Genomic DNA, 18,912 nt, shown 5'->3' with positions numbered 1-18,912 from the left:
GCGCTGGCAGGCTCAGGGCGTAATTAATCAATTAGCAGTTGTTAACGATCTGAGTGACCACGAGCGGTCAGCACATGACATCCTGGGCCAATGTGGGCAGGGGGGAATCATGCCCTCCAGAGGAGGCTGAGAGATTTCTAATTCCTTCCTGTTGCTCGGTGCAAAAGACTTGTGGCTGGTGGATACCTCTTGCCTTTTTTCGAGCCTTGCCTTTGTTTGGGTTGTTTTTTTATTGAAACTGTAGCTGGCCCCGGCTGACCTCACCTGCTGCTCAGCTAACAAAGTGATCAGCTGGATTGCTTCTGTGAGTCTCGAACAACGTTTCATTCGAGTGGAAGCTGTGCGGTGACCGATGGCAGGATTGAGTTTGTAGCTCTGTGACACCTCTTTAGTGACCGGGGAAACGGCTAAACTCGGAAAACTCCTAATAGGCACAAGGAGGCAAAACTAAAGAACAGCTGGGTAGGTGAATGATGCTGGTAGCGGAGGAAATGACCTGAAGTCGTTAAGAAACTTTTCCTCGTTTCTCTTAAGAAAAGTACGATGTGGAATAAAAGAAATGCACACAAGCCTTAGCGGCTTGCTAACTGAAGACGGCTGTGTAGAACAGGTAGGAGACCTGGTCTGGAGACCTGGTCATAGACGTGGTCTGGAGACCTGGAAACTATTTGTGAATTTGGCTGCCCGTAGAGTGAGACTATTAACGATGGTTTACAAGTCTTGAACGCAGTTTAAACTATACAAGGTACAAGACTTTAATCTTTGTCAAACCATATATGCTATTTCAAAATGCTATGCTTTTTGCGTTCAAGATTGATTACTACCGCGATGTTTCTGTAAAGTTCAGTGAATCAATCCGGGATGGAGCACCGCGAATCACTTCTTTACCTTCTGCTCTACCCTCATTCGCCAAGCGCTATAGTCTCGTGATGCTATATACTAACACAGAGAAGCCAACCTAACGGCTTTTGTTCAACTTCCTTGTATCTACTGCGCGCACACAAACTATTCATGCGTGCACTGCTTGTTATACGCGTCACATTGTGCCCGCATGTCATCTGCGTCCTCTCATTGAATAAGTTGCAGCTCGTTATTTGAATGCAACGCATTTTATATCTGGGAAAACGTGTTTTCATGTCCCGTCATGCATCAATGTAATCTAATTTACATCGTTTTCTTCCTGTCGTGCAAGTCCTGTCATGTTATTCAAGCTTTCCCATTCGTGTCATGCATATCTGGCATTTATTTCAAGCTAATCATGCCGTGCATCATAGTGAAGATGGTCGAAGCCAAATATAGGATGGTTCAGGTTTGATTCCCAGCCCCGTATCTACATCTAGAAGGAGAGGAACTGCAGAATTACTCTGGTACTTAGGCCTGTAACTGCACATTGAAGAACCTCAGGCGGCCAAAATTATTCGGGACTTTGCCACCATGAAGTGTCCCGATGGAAAAAATAGTTATAAAATCACATCGCGCTTTTTTATTAAAATGATGAAATAGGAGTGGTTGGTGTCGTTATGGTGGCACCAGCTGCTCTTTTTCTCTTAGTAGAGAAGATGTGCCGTAAGGTAAACAATAAGGACAAAAAATGCAAGGCTGTACAACACACGACTTAAAAGTACACAATAGCAAACGTCACGGGTCAGTTCACATATGGCTAATAGATTCATATGTTTCACAGCAAGGTAATTCCACATCACATGACAGTTCAGATAATAGATTCATATGTACACAATTTCCGCACATAAGGTTAGTTCACACAAATACAAATTATTGTACAAATGAAAAACGCTATCTGAATATTACACATTCTCTTAGGATGAAGGTGACATCAAATATGGTAGGTCAATATTTACATAAAATATTTGATTCCTCCAGAAACTTTTCAAAGACGACAAGCGCTCTTTTCTGAAGACCTGCAGGTGGCCACGGACCTAGTATTTTCGCCCCTGTGAAAGGCCTCCTATCTAAAAGTTGCAAACTTGCTCGTAATAATTTTCTGTGTGCCTTATATTTCTGCCAGTCCAGAGGCAGGTGACGTACATCATCGTCAGGGTGGCCGCAGGAACACTCTGTACTAGGCGCACGTTTTAGCCTGTGTAGGAAGTGTCGCGTAAATGCTGCACGAAGCCGTAGGCGGTGGACTAATGTTTCAAATCTCCTATTTTCTCTTCACTCTTATGGAATGCTTAGCTTTATGCAAGTGTTTGTTACATATAAGTCGGAACTTTTAGACTTTTGGTAGAACCATTTGTCTTTGGTCACGCTACAGGTTATCTGTCAGAAAAGTAGACGCATTTTAGTGTGTAAAACTGGCATAACAATTCTTCTTGCGTTATTGTGGGCCCTATTTTCCACGGCGTTCGCTATAGTGTTTTCTGGAATGCTGCAGTGACCTTGTATTTATTGAAATGAAGTCACGTAGTTTATTTGTCTTGCTTTTGCGTGTTCTTTTATGGTCTCTTATAACAGGGGAGCGTTCAGAAAGAGTTTTTTATCACTTTGTAGCGACGATAGAGCAGCCTGCAAATCGCTAAATATGAGCTATTTTGTGCCTCTATTCCGGATGTTATAAAGCGTAGCGCAGACAGAATTGCTAACAGTTCCGCAACAGTAGAAGTAGTCACTTCACATAATTCAAATGTCTGCTCTATGGTCAAGTGTGGAATGACGAAAGATAGTAAGGAGAAATTGGCATGACAAGAACGGTCTGTATACACGTGAATAAATTGCAGATATAAAGAATACATCTGAAACAGTGCCAGCTGCTGTGCGGATGTCACGAACACGTCCCTTTTAGTAATATTAATTCGACCGATCATTGTATTTTTGGTCTTGGCAGCATCCAAGAAGGGAGATTATGTTTCTCTCATACTTCGGTAATAACTTTTATGTTCCTAAACAATATTGTGCAGCATACATTTATTTATTTCTTTAGGTGCGAGGTTCAATGGATGCATCTCGTGCTGAGTTTAAATACGGAAAACATGGCGACTAGTTTCGACCAATTGAATTACGAAGAATGGCGGATGACAAGCTTCGGCGATTACGAAAGAACTCGGTGTTGTCTGGTTATGCCACACAAAAGTACGAAAGTATTTCTAACGCACTCACATACAAAAAATAATGGGCACTCATGAGTTTCTGTCCCTATGCGTAACAAGCCAAGACTGTCACAGATAGGATGGAAACTGATTGACGCTGCGAGCAAACATACAAATAACACAAGTGCAACCAGTGCTTTTAGCACTGTAAATTCAAGTGTCGCTTTGTGCCTTCAACCAATTTAAACGTAGCTCCATCCTGAGCGAGAGGTTCCTTTGCCGTAATAAGTCGCACGACCAGATGGGGATCATAAGGCGATTTTGGGACACATCGGAAGCCATAAAAAATGTTTTGTGTTTAGACAACACCTCCACCTAAATGACGCGAGCTTAAAATTGGGAATTAACAAGATAATCTAAAGGAGTCAGTGCACTCGAATGAATACTACAAATACGTTAACCGTTTTAGAAGTACAGCACTATTCAACAACGTGAAACATTGTAGCTTAGCGAAAGGAAGAAAAAGTTAAAGGTGCTGGGTGGTACAACCTCCATATATTTATAGGGCAGCTCATACTATTGGATTCCCGATAAATTTTCTAGCACCTAGATGTGATTAGGGAGCCTGTAAATCAGCGAGTAGAAATATCCTAATCTTATAGGTCCGATTTTCTTCATACTTCTAAATTTGCACGTCATCTACAGTAGGACAAGGCACATCAGAATCTCATAAGAAAGCAGTTTGGTAGCCTCAGGAGCTGAACAAAGCGTCCGTTGTTAACAACTGAGACGTGAAAACACCTAATTGAAACTGCAATTGATATAAGGTAAAAAATGTGTTGTAAGTTTTAAAAGTATTAACAATGTTACTTTATTACTTTTATTTGCAAGACAGAAGCAACATGTTCCAAAATGCAGTGGAAGGGGCAGGGAATGTAAGTGACAAATGATTATAAGGCACACGTTAAAAAACTGGTACTATATGAGCAAAAACTTGGAGTATACTGAGGAAACCAGAGAAGATTTTTAGAACCATGTAGAGTGCGGAACGAAAAATGATAAGTGTAACATTAGAATATAGGAAGTAAGCAGAGTGGAACCGGGAGGAACAAAGAAACACTGCGGCAGACCTTATGCCTTGTATTGTAATGAATGTCGCACTTAGCACTCAGCCTGTGGTGTAATTTTTCACTTTGAGCGAAACAATACTAGACTGATCGACGTATTTACATGCAGCTCTTTCGTGAGCGGATTTGTCCTACGGATCTGTGTAAATTCAGCAGTCGTGTGCATCAGGTGAGCTTGCGAGGCAGATTAGTTACACTGTGACGTCTAAAAAGTACCAAATTATCCGACGTGACGTTGGCACTCACGTAAAAATGTAACAGTGACGTTAGTTTTATCAAAGAGTTATTTACGTTACTGTGCGATGACAAGCAGTGTTCCCTAACTTATTGCTGTGGGGCCATGGAGCGCTATACTGAATCACAGAGGCACATATCTAATGTTTATTACATTGCTATATGAACCCAAAGCAATGGTTGGTGGCACTGCGACTCTGGACAGGAAGTGCCATCTCTGGCACAAAAATCGAAATTGGGGATGTACGTCGCGCGTTTTTCCATCTCTCCTCCGCGCTGCCACTTGCTTCCGTGCACGTGCAGGGCTCTCGCGCTGCACTTGCATAACCACGCACCACTTGCAAAACATTTGAAAATAGAAAAAATTTTTAATCATGTTTACGTTGTGAAGCAGACGACAAGGACTAATGACTTGACGCGAAATGCATTTCTGAAGTCCACGAAATTACAATGTACGATAGGTCGAGGTAAGCTTTCTTCTGTCTTACAGTAAATATAAATAATGGTCTATATTTAGTGCGAAATGAAGCCACGCACGCGATCAATGTTCTACGTTGTAGGCCATGAAAAACATGATTGTTTTTTTCGATGTGCATGCTGGCAGTAGCAGGCGCGTATACTGTCGTGAACGAACTTTCGCGGCGTGCGAAAAAGAAACAAAGATGACAAGGTCATTGCACTAAAAATCCTGATAAGATTAGAGTCATGTCCTCCGTATTACTGGAGCGTCATCCACGCATTTGACAGCGAGACAGCTAGCTTAGCTTTACCCAAGTGAAGCAAGTTAAACAGCTAACCTAGATTTTTTTTCGGTTCTTGCGTTGTGCTTGCACACCCATTTTATGAGAATGTCGACTGTACAGGCGTATAAGACCTGCTGTGGGAAAGCAGCTCCACGTGAGAGGTGCCGAATTGCAGGCATGACGTGAAATCGGGTGCGCGACGAGCTGCCGCAATTAGTGCACCTATAAACACACACTAGAAGCACTCTACGGAGCGTAACACGCATACACGTGGCACGCGTGAAAGAAAATTAGACATTTTCGAATGTATTAGGCACCAGTTCAATTCAGCGACTTGAATAAATGCTATCCCATTGAAGCGACAAATATATAACAAACCCGCAAGGCGATGTCGAAGTTTGCTGAAGACGAAATGCATGAACGTTTGTTCCGGCGTGATGATGCAGCCTTCCTGATGAGTTAATTTCAGGCGGCGAACCTTTCACAATATGCGCAGTTCAGTTGAAAACCAACAACGCAACGCTAACCACGGTTTGACTTATGCGAGTGTGAGCATTTAACAAACACAGGTACCCCTGAAGAACGCAAAAAATGAAAACACGAAGTTGTTTCAATATAAAACCGTAACTGAACCTTCACAATGCGAGGAGACAGCGAAATATCATTACTGCAGTCGTTACATGGAGTCGCCGTGTTACGTACTGATTCAGGCAGTTGGAACAAATTATTTCAAGTGAATTAAGACAATCCAAACGCAAGGCGAGACAGAGCTAGAACATGCTGTACATTCTTTTACCTGCGGTGATCTGTACTTGTTTTTCTTTTTTTCCTCTCTTGTACGGCTTGTCCGGCGACCGATAGTTTTACAGGTAGATCGCGTGTCTTGGTACTGTCTGCACTCTCGTGGCCCAGCACAATACATCAGACCTCGTTGACGCTTCCACGTGGTCGCTTATGCCATCACAAAAAAGCAAAGTCTAACAGCGAGCGTCTTGTTCCAGCGCGCCAAGCTGAAGGCACGGCGCCGAAGTTCCCCGAACCGACTCTAGAAAGCGTGCCGCACGTGCTGCCGCTGCGGTGAAACGCACTAAATCGCCTGCACCCTCTGCCGTGCATATTCCCGATTTCCCTGAGCTTGTCGCCGATGCCGTCGCTCCGCAAACTTGAACTTTGAGTCCCTATAAGACCATATAACCAACACTTTAACCGCAATTGACGATATACAGGCACCGCCACTTTGTCGTTACAAAAGCATAAACGCAACTACTGATGCGATAGCTTAACTAACCATATGCACCGGGTTTTCTGGTTGTTGAGGGTCATTGCAGCACGTTCATCTGCTTGAATAATATCTGCATTGAAATCAAGAACTATAAAGAACAGTATTTGTTTCTCTAGTTCAATACTCTAAATTGGAATGTTTAAAATGTTCCTATTGCGATTTCGGATGTTCCTGTGTTGGGAAAGACTAAGTTTTATTTTACCAACATGTGTAGCGAATGATCGTATACCATGAGATGGGGTATGCGGGTATGCGCCACACATATTGGGGGAAAGAGTTTTTTTTTGGTATACTTAGCAGATTAATCGTGTTAGGCTGACCAGTCATGTTCGCCATACATCCATTTACTCATATGCCATATTTGCTTTATACGTCGTTAAAGTCAGACGAACTCGAGGGCACCCGGCCGTAGATGGTTGTATAATACAGGTGTGTACAAAGACAGATACTGTCAAAGTGCATAAGGTTCACTACTTGATGCTTCGCGCTTAAGGAAGGTAGCCGATCTCCTACTTTGCATTAAGATGAAACAATGAACTTGTTTATTATTATTAATATGTTATTATTATTATTATTATTATTATTATTATTATTATTATTATTATTATTATTATTATTATTATTATTATTATTATTATTATTATTATCGAAGTACATATTCTTGAAGTGTTTATAACATGCATGCCGAATACGCATAGAAGCAATAGCCTCTGTCAGGCAAAGCGGCCTTTAGCTCTTGCTCCTCTTTCTATATGAGAGAGAAAGACAAAAAACTTCCCACTCAGAACTTCATTGTCGGTACAACACCCCTCTTACACTTTTTCTTTTATTTTGCTTCTCGCAGTCCCTGCCGTGGTGACTATGTTCTGTTACCACTGTCCGATAAGCAGCCTTGGTCCAAGACCTCCTCCCCTGCCTTTCTCTGTTTACTCTCCGGGATCTCCATGTAAGTACGCCGCCACAGCAAACTGCATTAGTTAAAGTTTATGCGCTTATGCATAGCTCCAATAAAAAGTCCAAGGAACGCTGTGCAGTGCCTATTTATAACCAATAGTTTCACATGACCCTGTTTACTCAGCAAAGTTTATATTTTAATTTGAATGAAATGATCGGTTTTTTAAGCAAACCTACAGAATTGAGTTCTCAATCGTTGGTGCGAGAATAGTACAGTGGAACAAAGGTGGTTCCGGTTCATCGCATATAATGGTTGGTTCTGTTGCAAAGGAAATGTAAACGTTTATTTAGCCCAGTGCACTTTACACCATGGTGCACGATTTCATATGCTCTACTGTGCGTTCTTAGTACGCTACACCAAAGCATCCATTTGTACGTATATTTTGTAAATGAATGAGGGATAATCAGCGACGTCATCAGGATAAGCAGGCTTGCTGCAAAGTGAAGTAATTATATCTAGTATTCATTACACAGTTCCTCTTCCCTTTTCTCAATCTGCTGACTATTTCCCTTTGATTGCAATTATGAGGCTTTTTTTTCATTAAAACACACTTTTATAGGGAGTTGAAACAACACTAAACGGCAGTGAGCACACGGTACCCGGTGGCCTGCTGCAAGTTGATGCAATTATAACCAAAAGCTGCCGGATTATTTTTATTGGTTTGCCCATATATGGTTCAGGTTTATATACGACATCGTCTGAGCTATACATGTATGATGAAGTGATATAAGAAATTTTGTTCGCGAATAATCACAAGGACCTCACTGCACCTGGCATGCCAAATAAAAGCATGCAACACGATGACTAAGGTCATGTTGAAAGAGATATGTTCAGCAACCAATACGCTGCCTTGTTAATCCCGCTAGTTGATCTGAAATGCTTGTTCATTGATAAATAACGGTAAAGCTATAGTGCGAATGTCAGCAATGATTTCATGTAAGTGTATGAATATGGCCCGGAAAAAAACGGTCAGTGATTGCAGGCGTTGGATGACTAGACAACAGGACTCATTATGACAACTTCGCAGTGCAAATAATCGGGACAAAGTATGAAGGCGTATCTTCTTATTTTGTCCCGTTTGTTTGTACTGCCAAGATGTCACAACCAATGTACACCAAATAGCCAGCGTATACACTTTTCTCAAAGACAAAATGGTGCTGACACTTTATGTTTTAACACAAATATAATCCTGGACGGGTTTTTCACGGCTGTAATACCGCGGACTGGAAAAGAGACGAAAAACATTTCATCACGTTTACGCATTAAAAAATGAAGAAAATAGATGACGAACTTGCGCACTAATGTTGAAAGATGACTGATATGGTTACATGTCTCTTACCATGTCCCAGCTTATCCCGGCTACATTACCATGTCCCGGCTTGCGCTAAACGTGAGAGTAAATCATCAGTAGTGCATGGATGCGGAAATAATTTACGTTCAATAGAGGGTGACATCAACCATAGAGTTTCCGAATATTAACTAGAGGGGAATCCGTCGCGGCGATCGTTCAGCGACCATGGTAATGATGGGTAGTACACACATTTGCCTAGTCTTCGTATTTGCTGGCGGCGAATCGCACTTGCGGCTTCGTTTATTGCAGTGTTTCAGTTTTGTTTTGAAAGAAAGATTAAACTGTTTTGAACTTTGTGACCTAATTTGGAAAAGCAAGTATAAAATAATAAGGTGGTAAAGCGCAACCTTTGACCATTTGCTGACGTTTTGTGTTTCGTGAGAAAACAACTCCAAGCCACAAGAACACACACGAAGCCAAAAGCAGGCCAGAATTAAGAGCATCAGACAAATGTGTGTATCACCCATCATTCCTATGCTCGCTGAAGCGTCGTGCGTTGCAGCTCCCATAAACACTAGCGCCAGAGTTCCCTTTAGTGTATATAAGGAAACTCTATGACGTCAACAATATTTATGGTTATGGCATGCGAGAAATGCAAAACAAAGAAAGAGAGAAAGATGCAACAGACAATATATAGTTGTCCAGCAACCTTGAGCTGCGTCCCATACTAGCCGTCTAACAATAAACCGGCACTTGCTTATGAGACGCTACAGGTACCTCAGCGTCGGTTACATGGTGTCAGAAATGTCAGAAGTGAACGGGGTCACTGCTTCTTCAAGCCATGGTAGAACTACGCAGCCGGATAATCTCGTATTTTCCGGGAATGTCTCCGATAACTGGCGTAAGTTTCGTCAGCGTTTTAAATTCTACCTCGAAGCCACGGAAAGCGAGTGGGAATGCAGTCAGAAGCAGAAAATGGCATTGCTACTCCATGTCGCAGGGTCAGAAGCTATTGAAGTATTCCGCACTTTCGGTTGCACGGCAACAGAACAGCAGAGCTACGACACAGTTCTTCGAAAGTTAAAAGCTAATGCCAGCCTTGCACGAACGAAACTTTCAAACGGTACTTGTACGGGAAGTGCGTCCAGGCGGATAGCGAATCTTTTGAAAGCTTCTTGAGAGACCTGCAGTTAAAAGCGCAGAGTTGCAATTTCGGACTTTTGTGGAAATCTGTGATACGGGATCAGATTGTGTTCGGAACTGCTAACGACTAGCTTCGAGAACGCCTGCTCAGAGAGGACTTGCTACCGCTGAAAGATGCCATTAAAGCAGCACGATCCACACAAATAGCAGCAAATCAGAAAAGAGAGTGGCAAGCTCCGGACACAAAAGCTGTTGAAGCCGTCAGCAAATAAGAAGTGTCAGGAAAGGAAGACGCTGAACCAAAGAGCCTGCAACAAGTGCAAAAGGTGGCATGAACCGAAAGAAAAATGCCCGGTGTACGGTCAACGATGCAGAAAATGCGGTCGAAAGAATCATTTTACAGTAGCCTGCAGAACGAAGTAAGCGGTAGACGATGTCGAAGAGACACGCAGCAACTCGTCGAACGCGCAGACGAAAAGTTGCAAGTTTATTCCAGCAAGAGTTTGGAATAGATGATAAAAGCAACTGTGAAAAACAGCAAACTGAAGCTCAAAGTAGACACAATATCACAAGTAAACTTGATTCCTTTGCGTTGGCTCAAGAACTTCGGGTGCCAGAAGCACAAGCTTCAGAAGAGCAAGGAGACGCTACGTATTTACAGTGATCAAGCCATCAAGCATCTCGGAACAGTTGTGATTCCAGTTACGTACCAAGGCAAGACAGTGAGCCTGAAATTTTGTGTGGTGTTAAAAAGATGTGCGCTACTCGGACTTGCTGCGTGTGAGAACTTTGACCTCGTGCAAAAGTTTGACTACTTTATATATGGCCGAAGGGGGCTCATAGAAACAGATCATCAGCTGTTGATTTCGATATAAAAAAATGTATTGGAGACATGCCTCCCCGACTACAATGCCTGTTTCTCCTACTGATGAGATACGAATACCAGTTTCCCTATGTTCCGTGTAAACTTCTAGTCCTGCCAGACATGCTATCTAGGGATTCAAATCTTCTCTGCAACGTGACAGAAGACGAAAATAGGGATGTGGAGGTACATGCAGTATCGGTCTGGTCCAGACTTGTCGATGAGAAAACCAGTGTGAGACTTGTCGAAGAGACAGCAAAAGATACAATTCGCTCAGATGTCATCAGAGTAATTCAATCTTAGCAAGAGCCACCACTGGCAGGTCAGTACAAAGCTTACGGCTCAGAATTGTCGGTCATTAGAAAGCTGTTATTTAGAGGAGCCAAAGTGGTCATACCATGGTCATTACGATCAGAAATGCTGAGTCGGCTGCACACAGGACACCTATAGGTATAAACAAACCACTCGCAAAGGCAAGGTTTTTGATGTCCTGGCCAGGAATGACTCAAGACATAAGGAAAATGATAAGCAGATGTGAAACTTGCAAGATCAATGCATATGCCCAACCGAGAGAATCGATTTTGATGAGAGAAGCCCCGCGTTCTCAATGGATTCGTGTGGGAGCATATCTATGCCAATATCCAGGTAAAATGTACCTGACGCTTTATGACGTGTACTTCAGTTATCCGAAGGTTGAAGAGCTATAGGGTACTTCAGCACAAGAAGTGATACGCAAAATGTCGTCCATTTTTGTTAGGCATGGATTACCAATTGAAGTTCTCCGCGACAACGGGCCAAAATTTGCATCAAGAGAGTTTGCCCGCTTCGCGGCGTCGTACGACTTCAAGCATATCACGTCGAGTCTTCGCTTTACACGTTCAAATGGACACGAGGAAAAAGGCTCGCAAGTGGTGAAATATGTCTTGAAGAAGACCCAGCATTCAGGAGGTGACTTTTACCAAGGCCTTCAGAATTATTGCACAAGCCCTCTGGAGTGCGGTAGTTCCCTTAGTGAACTGCTCATGAATCACCGCCTCAGGACTGGTCTTCCCGGATTTAGTCCACATGGCAGCCCAATAGTCACAAAGTGGCCTCACTGTGGTGCACCAAAGGGAACGCTTTCAAGACTTCAGCCAGGTGACATCTTTCGCCTGAAAGATGAGAAGGGATGGTCGAGAAAAGCGATGGTGCTTGAGGAGGTTGCACCTCGCTCCTACAGAGTACTCTCTGAGGATGGTGAGCAGTACAGACGAAGTAGACAGACTCTACAACCCACGTCGGAAGCCTTCAGTGTTAAAGACCTATTCGATGATGGTATGACAAAAGATGTCCAGCCAACCCGCAATTCGGAAGTGCCCCGAACGCCTGACCAGGATTACGATGACTGCTGGGTCGTTTACTCCTGTGACTGACCCAGTAGAACCAGACATCACCGCAGACAGCACTACCGACACACAGCCTGTTCGAAGATCTCTGAGAACACGTCGTACACCGAAGTTCCTGTCTTATGACAAGCAGTTCAAGCAGATCTTTGAGATGCAGTGTTGACCAACACATAATTGCCAAGAAAGGGAGGGGCAGCGGATATTATATAGTTGTCCAGCAGCCTTGGGCTGCGTCCCATACGAGCAGTTTAACAGTAAACCGGCACTGGCTTATGTGACGCTACAGGTGTGGCAGCGTCGGTTACAAGAGACAGAACAACGAGGCTTTTAAAGAGTTGGATATTCTTTGCACCTTCCCCACCTCGTGGGTGTATAGCATTCTATGAGATTGATTTTGGTCGCTTTCCTTACAAAACTCTCTTGTTTGGCACATGCTCTACATGACGCTGTGGAGCAAAATATGCAGCTATGCTAACAATGGCACAGCTTGGTGTGTGGGCATTGTCTCTTCGCCAACATTCGTGGCTATCGGCATAGCGAGGAATAGTGGGGCGCGCCCCAGCGAAAGCACCACCGACGGCCGCCGCAGGCCCGTGTCATGATGCCCCTCCGCGCGTTCAATTCATTATTTGTCCTTACTTCTTTTCTCCTTTCTTTAGAGAGTCATGTTGCAAGCGTATGCTTGAAAGAAAGTAATTTGCTATGGCAGAATAATGTGAGAGCGATACAATGAATCATCTAACAATAACGAACACTGGGCTTTTTTTTCGGTGTTTACCTATATCGTTCTCGTCTAAGAGTGAATCACAAATCTAAAAAAAAAAAGAAACCTTGTGCGGAATAGCTCGAGGTGTTGACTGCCTACGCAGTCTTCATTTGAAGCATACAATGGAGCAGGGTGTGATCAATATATCTATTTATCATTGTCCTTTATTTGTCCATTGTCTCTCAGTCACAGTATGAATTGGACGCTGAAATATTAAAAAGAAGTCTGAATCGCGAAAGCGTTTTCCTTTCGTTGATTTCTAATATTGAGAAAAAATAAGCTCAGTAAGTCAGCGCTGTACCTTCCTTTCGTACCTCGTGAGTTCTGCTTGTAATACTTTTAATCTTAGTTGATCGGAGCCAGCGCTGACCACGAGAAAACAAAACGACTACAATTGGCCCGGCACCATACAGCCTGTACAAGTTAGATGAACTGGAGCCGAGGCAATTTGCACCTTAACCTCTCCACAGCAAAACACTTAAAACAGAACAGAACAGATCAGAGATGAACTTGGTGTGTGCGACTGGAATTTCTTTGTCCATTTTAGTCGACTGCACCCTCTATCCAAGAGTATTTTGTTCTGACTTCCTAACCGAACCGAGTTTTGCATTCATTGCTCAAGCTTACACGAGATGAACTATTATGGTGATCTCGTCAACGGCTCCAACTTTGCGCGGAATCCCTATTTTAGGCCTAAAAATCACTGCTGCTCTCCTCTATAACTTGCGCACAAAGGATAAGTCAACATCATTAAGAAGAGTAAAACAGCACTGACGCGCAACGTCTGAGTTCAGAAAATAGCGTGCACTGTAGCGAGTAGCAGTGATACGTGAGATGACGTGACGGTGACCGAGGTGGCTGTGCCGATCTCGCCACTGTATTAAAAACTGCCAAAGCGAATGGTGGTGCCTGCCAGCGTCCAAACCACCAGGATCGAGCTCATTCTGAGTATAGCTCGCAACTCGAGCTGTGGGCCTGAGCTGCGCGAGAAGCGCGGCGAGTCGCAGTAGTTAGAAATAGATGACGACGACGCTACTTTTATCAACGTTGTCTCTCTCAGGAACAAAAGGACAATGTTTTAGTTGTGAACGCTACAAAAAAAAATAATAAAATATGTTGCTACCTACCAGTGAAGCTCGGGAAGAACTTCACCACTGAGTGCTAACGCCGCACGTGGCAACAACACTAGAATCTACAATTCTTTACTGTGTCTCAAATCTGCGATTTCTAAAAGCCACTAAACCATAAACCATGCAACAAAAGGACGTTCGTCGCAAAGAATAATAAACAGCCCTGACCCTACATCGACTTCAGCACATCTTTTAAGCGTTGCTACATCATAGTCATCGCTGGAATGATGAATTGCGTTTGTATAATAGAGAGAGCATGTAATGTGAGCATCACAAAACTACAACCCCCTTCCCTCTTATTTTTTATAGTTTGCTCACAGTAAAAAAAAAGAATGTAGGACAAATTCTTGCGTAACGCTTTCATCCAATTTTACTCTAGGACCGATGTATGCCTCTTTCATATGGTTGCTAGCTCTGAACGCTCGAGCTTATACGGTCGCGTACCAAACAAATATCAGCTTTAAGAAAAAAGACAAGAATAAAGTTTTCAAAGTATATGAGCAGAACTGCAAAGTGGCTTCTCTCGACAAGACAGCACTCCACATGCTCGAGAGAAGCCCATTACGGCGCCGTATAAACAAGGAGTAAATACGTTTATGTCGTCAGCTCAGCGCGAGTGCCGAGGCAGGCTGGTTCACTCCGCGGCTGCCTTGTATACGACAGTATAGCGCGCGCAACGGATGCTGAGAGAAAACGTTCTTTTCCACAACGCTCTGACGAGATTTGTCCTAAAATTTAGTTGTGCCTCCAGCAGGAAGGCGCCTGCTTTTCTCGCGAGATGCGATAAGTCGAGAGTTAAGAAAGAAATCGCATAATCTATGGAAAACTACAGGCGTGCGCACGCAATGTCAAATTTCAAAGTCGCCGCGTCCCGCTCTCTGTGCTTAACATCGCGAAGAAAGTTGCACAGATGCGTGCTCGAAAACGTTAGTGGGGTGATGGCATCGCAAGAGTGCCACTCCTTCCGTAACATTTATTATTTTGCTTTTATTGTTCATTCGCTGATGAAGCGGCGCTGCTTGGCGATATACCTCAATTTCTAGAGTGCTACTGAGCGCTTTGTGTCATGCGTTTGAAATGCGTTTTCTGTCATTTCCTTTAAGCTAATGGTAGCGATTGGGACTAGAGAGGTGGCATCAACCACTATCTGTTGGTACCTGCTTCAGATTTTTTTTCTCAACGCCCTCCGCCTTCCTTTATTGGTGGTTACTTATTTTTTCTGATTTTCATAGTTTATTCTACGAGTGTTTGATCATTTGCGGTATTTTGTTCTTTACCTTTTTAATCCTGTTCAAAAGAGGCATAATTGATGCTTGAGGTGCTGTAAAACTTCTCCTATAAAACTTCACCCTTAGACGTAACGCGCACTTAATAAACAGCCATTTTGAGAGTGCGACAATAAACCGAAATAAGAACGCTATTTAGACAAGTACTGCGGGCCACTTTTTCATCCATTTAGGCTCAAAATAAGTACGTGTCATAAGCCTGCATCTTGACCGCAATTTGTATAAAGCAAAAAACAATGTGGGAGTTACAATACGGCACAAGCTATAGTTTGTGGTTGTACATTTTCTCGTGTGTTTAAACACAGTTTCCTTGGGAAGAGAGTGCAAGAATAATGATATTATCATACTGTGCAAGTAAAAAAAGATGACATGACACATGCCAAAAGCTTTCAAAGCAACAATGCGAAAAATGTCGATATAACATAAACTACATCGTGAAAGTACAAATCAAAAACGCTCTTCCAAACGAACAGCTTTGTGTTAACTTGCTTATTTATATCACGCTCGCTTTAATTAAGCACCAACCAGCAAAGAATGAGCAATATTCTCTTTACGCCTAAAAACACTGCTCGTGTAGTAAATTCAAGTTTTTAACAGGAAAGGGGTCACAGTTAATCCATAGTCAAGATTTCTTAGGTGGCCTTGTTGGAATACTGTCATGGGTGTGCATATTTGAATAGACTTCGTTCAATAATCAAACTCAAAGTGAATTTGCGCCAATAGAAGACGTCGTCAGACAATGTGAATTTGGAGCCATTTCCGTAAGCGGGCCCCCGATATCATACTGCAGAAAACGCGAAGTTGCTCCCTATAGGCAGGCCCCGTGGTCCCGGCGCCGGACAAAGTTCAGTGTAAACACCGTGCGCACTGGCGCGGCAGCAAAAGAGGCTGCTCTCGCACAATTGAACCCAAAGTAATCTAGGGATACAGCTGTGACATTTCGACGAAGCTGACCTAGAGTTCGACGCAGTTGAACCTTGACTCCATCTGGACAGGACCTACTTTGACTACTCTCCGGTACCCGGTGTCGAGCCACTCTCCCGGCTACGCTTCGAGGGCTGCAGCAGTATCAAATGTTACCCCGGACCCTAACTGCCAGCAATGAAAGTATATTCGGGCTTTCTTTTTTACAGGCAGCGAAATCGGATTATGATTTGGACTCTTAAATAGTGATGTCAAATTAGAACCAGCCACTATAGAGTTGTAACGTTGTTTACAGCCCTTTTCTGTGTGTATTTCTTTTTTATGTTTCATGAAAAGCAAATAGTTAATGCGAAGTATGTCCGTGTTAGCCCTTCTAGTTTCCATCACTTTACGAACAGTGACAATTTTTTATTGAAAATATTCAAGGACCCTGTACGCAGGGTTTTACATTTACTTACGTCATGGGTAAACTGCATGAGCTACACTATAATTTGCCAAATGCTCCCATGGTGTTTATTTGAGAGGCAACGAGAGATAGAGATGAGCAAGTAAAAGAAAATAAGCTAAGCATGCAAACTCGCGGACAGTTTCCTTTTTAAAAAAGGCAATTAGGAATTGAAAACAGATAGATAAAGATAGAGAGAGAACACTAGTTACACGCACATTTGAAGATGCATGCTCACCAAGTGCATAAATAAGCGCGAGGCCTACCGCGATTTCAAGCACACTAGCAAGGCCCTGGTCATTTTACTGTGCTATGGATGCATACGTCCATATTACGGGTATATTGCCTTCCAAGTTGTCCAGTATAATGCTGTCTTGATAGAGTGATGCTGAATGCCATACTGAAAACAAGATCATGCACATGTTCAGTAGCTTCCTCAGTCCCGCATAAGTTGCATGTACGTGCGTCAGCCATTTTGACTTAAGGGGAGTATGACCTTGTGGACACAATCGTCAGGGGTATAGCAACGCTGAAGTGTACTGACAAATTTGTGATTGCAGTTGAAGCTCTATAGGAGGATAAACTTCATCATGAAGCGAAGACTATGCGAGATATGAACTGAAAAAAATGAGTAAGAGATAGTGAAGCTGTCTTGTAGAGGAATTTCTAGTTTTCTACCCCACGTAAACATTTCTACAGTGCTTTCTGCGACTGCTGTAGTGAGGTCGGTGTAAGTAGGCCAGGAAATATATTGTTACGTGAAGGTACACGCGATACTAGGCGTTTCAAGATATATTTACACCACGCCAACGCGCAAGCCAAGATGAAGAACAAGAGCGGAAGATGATGATCCTTCTTACCCTGGCGCATACCCACAAAGGGGCCCTACACCAAAATCATGTCGTCTTTCTCCGCACCTATCTAACTGCTTTTGTGGGACATTGTCTCATAACATAACCCCCGGGTGCTGAAGCACCGTCTCGGTGCTTTCTATGATGTTGCCGAGTGGTAATGCTTAAGGCGAGATACATGAACAACGTCTGTAGACAGTGAAGGGGAGGAGGAAGACTCGAGCGGGGCTATCTCGTAGGTCACATCTGTCATCTGGCGCAATACGCGGTAGGGTCCCGAGTAGCGGGAAAGCAGTTTTTCAGAAAGTCCAACGTGCCTGGTTGGAGTCCACAATAGCACAAGAGAACCCGGAGTAAAGGAAACTTGGCGATGATGGGAGTTGTAACGCTGCCGCTGCTGATCTTGCGATGCTAAGAGGCGCTGACGGGCAACTTCTCGTACTTTTCGAGCTCTGGTGATAGCATCTCGGGCGTATTCGGTCATCGAGTCAACGGCTGTCGGAAAGATGGTGTCAAACGGTAAAGTTGGATCACGGCCAAACTCGAGATAGAAAGGTGAAAAACCAGCTGCATCGTGGCGTGAGGAATTATAGGCGAACGTAACAAAGGGCACCGCAACGTCCCAGTCCTGGTGGTCGAACGATACGTACATGGCGAGCATATCTGTCAAAGTCCGGTTGAATCGCGCAGTCAGTCCGTTAGTTTGCGGGTGGTAGGCTGTCGTAAATTTATGTTTTGTTACGCAGGAGCGAAGCAGGTTGTCAATTACTTGGGAAAGGAAATAGCGCCCACAATCTGTGAGAAGTTGGCGTGGTGCACTATGATGAAGTATGACGTCGTGCAGAAGGAAATCGGCAACGTCTGTGGCACAGCTGGTTGGTAAAGCCCGTGAAATGGCGTACCGCGTTGTGTGATCCGTCGCAACAGCTATTCACTTATACCCAGAAGTGGACGCAAGGAAAGGGCCTAGGAGGTCAAGACCAAATCGAAAGAACGGATCAAAGGGAACGTCAAGTGGTTGGAGGAACCCAGCAGGGCTCACCGAAGGTTTTTTTTTTCGGCGTTGACACTGGTCGCATGAGGCGACGTAGCTGCGGACCGAGCGATAAAGACTGGGCCAGTAAAATCAACGTTGTACACGGTCATACGTCCGAGACAGGCCGAGGTGACCGGCAGTGGGAGCGTCGTGAAGCGGGCTGATCACGCTCGCACGTAAGTGGGAAGGTATACTACAAGGAGCAGTTCGCGCCCATCAGGGCAGACGTTGTAACGGTACAATGTGGCATCCTTGAGCACGAACAATGGAGTAGACGGATCGGGTGCTGCAGAATGAAGCTTCTCGATAATGTTACGTAAGACAGGATCTCGGCGCTGTTCCTTCCGGATGTTGCTTATAGTGGAGAGAGACAGGACACTTGGCGCTTCATCCAACGCCTCAGGT

The 18,912-nt window shown here is 43.8% G+C and overlaps 1 protein-coding gene across 1 annotated transcript in view; it reads left to right on the top strand.

Moving 5' to 3' along the window:
* Positions 1-18,912, top strand: part of Drgx (Dorsal root ganglia homeobox) — an 84,254-nt gene that overhangs the window by 37,054 nt on the left and 28,288 nt on the right. Inside the window, exon 2 of the mRNA XM_075881553.1 lies at positions 7,278-7,379. Within this exon, the coding sequence (XP_075737668.1) occupies positions 7,295-7,379 (85 nt within the window). The 5' untranslated portion in view covers positions 7,278-7,294. The remainder of the gene's footprint in view (positions 1-7,277; positions 7,380-18,912) is intronic.

Source organism: Rhipicephalus microplus, chromosome X, assembly GCF_043290135.1.
Source record: "Rhipicephalus microplus isolate Deutch F79 chromosome X, USDA_Rmic, whole genome shotgun sequence".
NCBI lineage: Eukaryota > Metazoa > Arthropoda > Arachnida > Ixodida > Ixodidae > Rhipicephalus > Rhipicephalus microplus.
The sequence above is the reverse complement of the archived record's forward strand: the minus strand, read 5'-3'. Positions and strand labels throughout refer to the sequence as shown.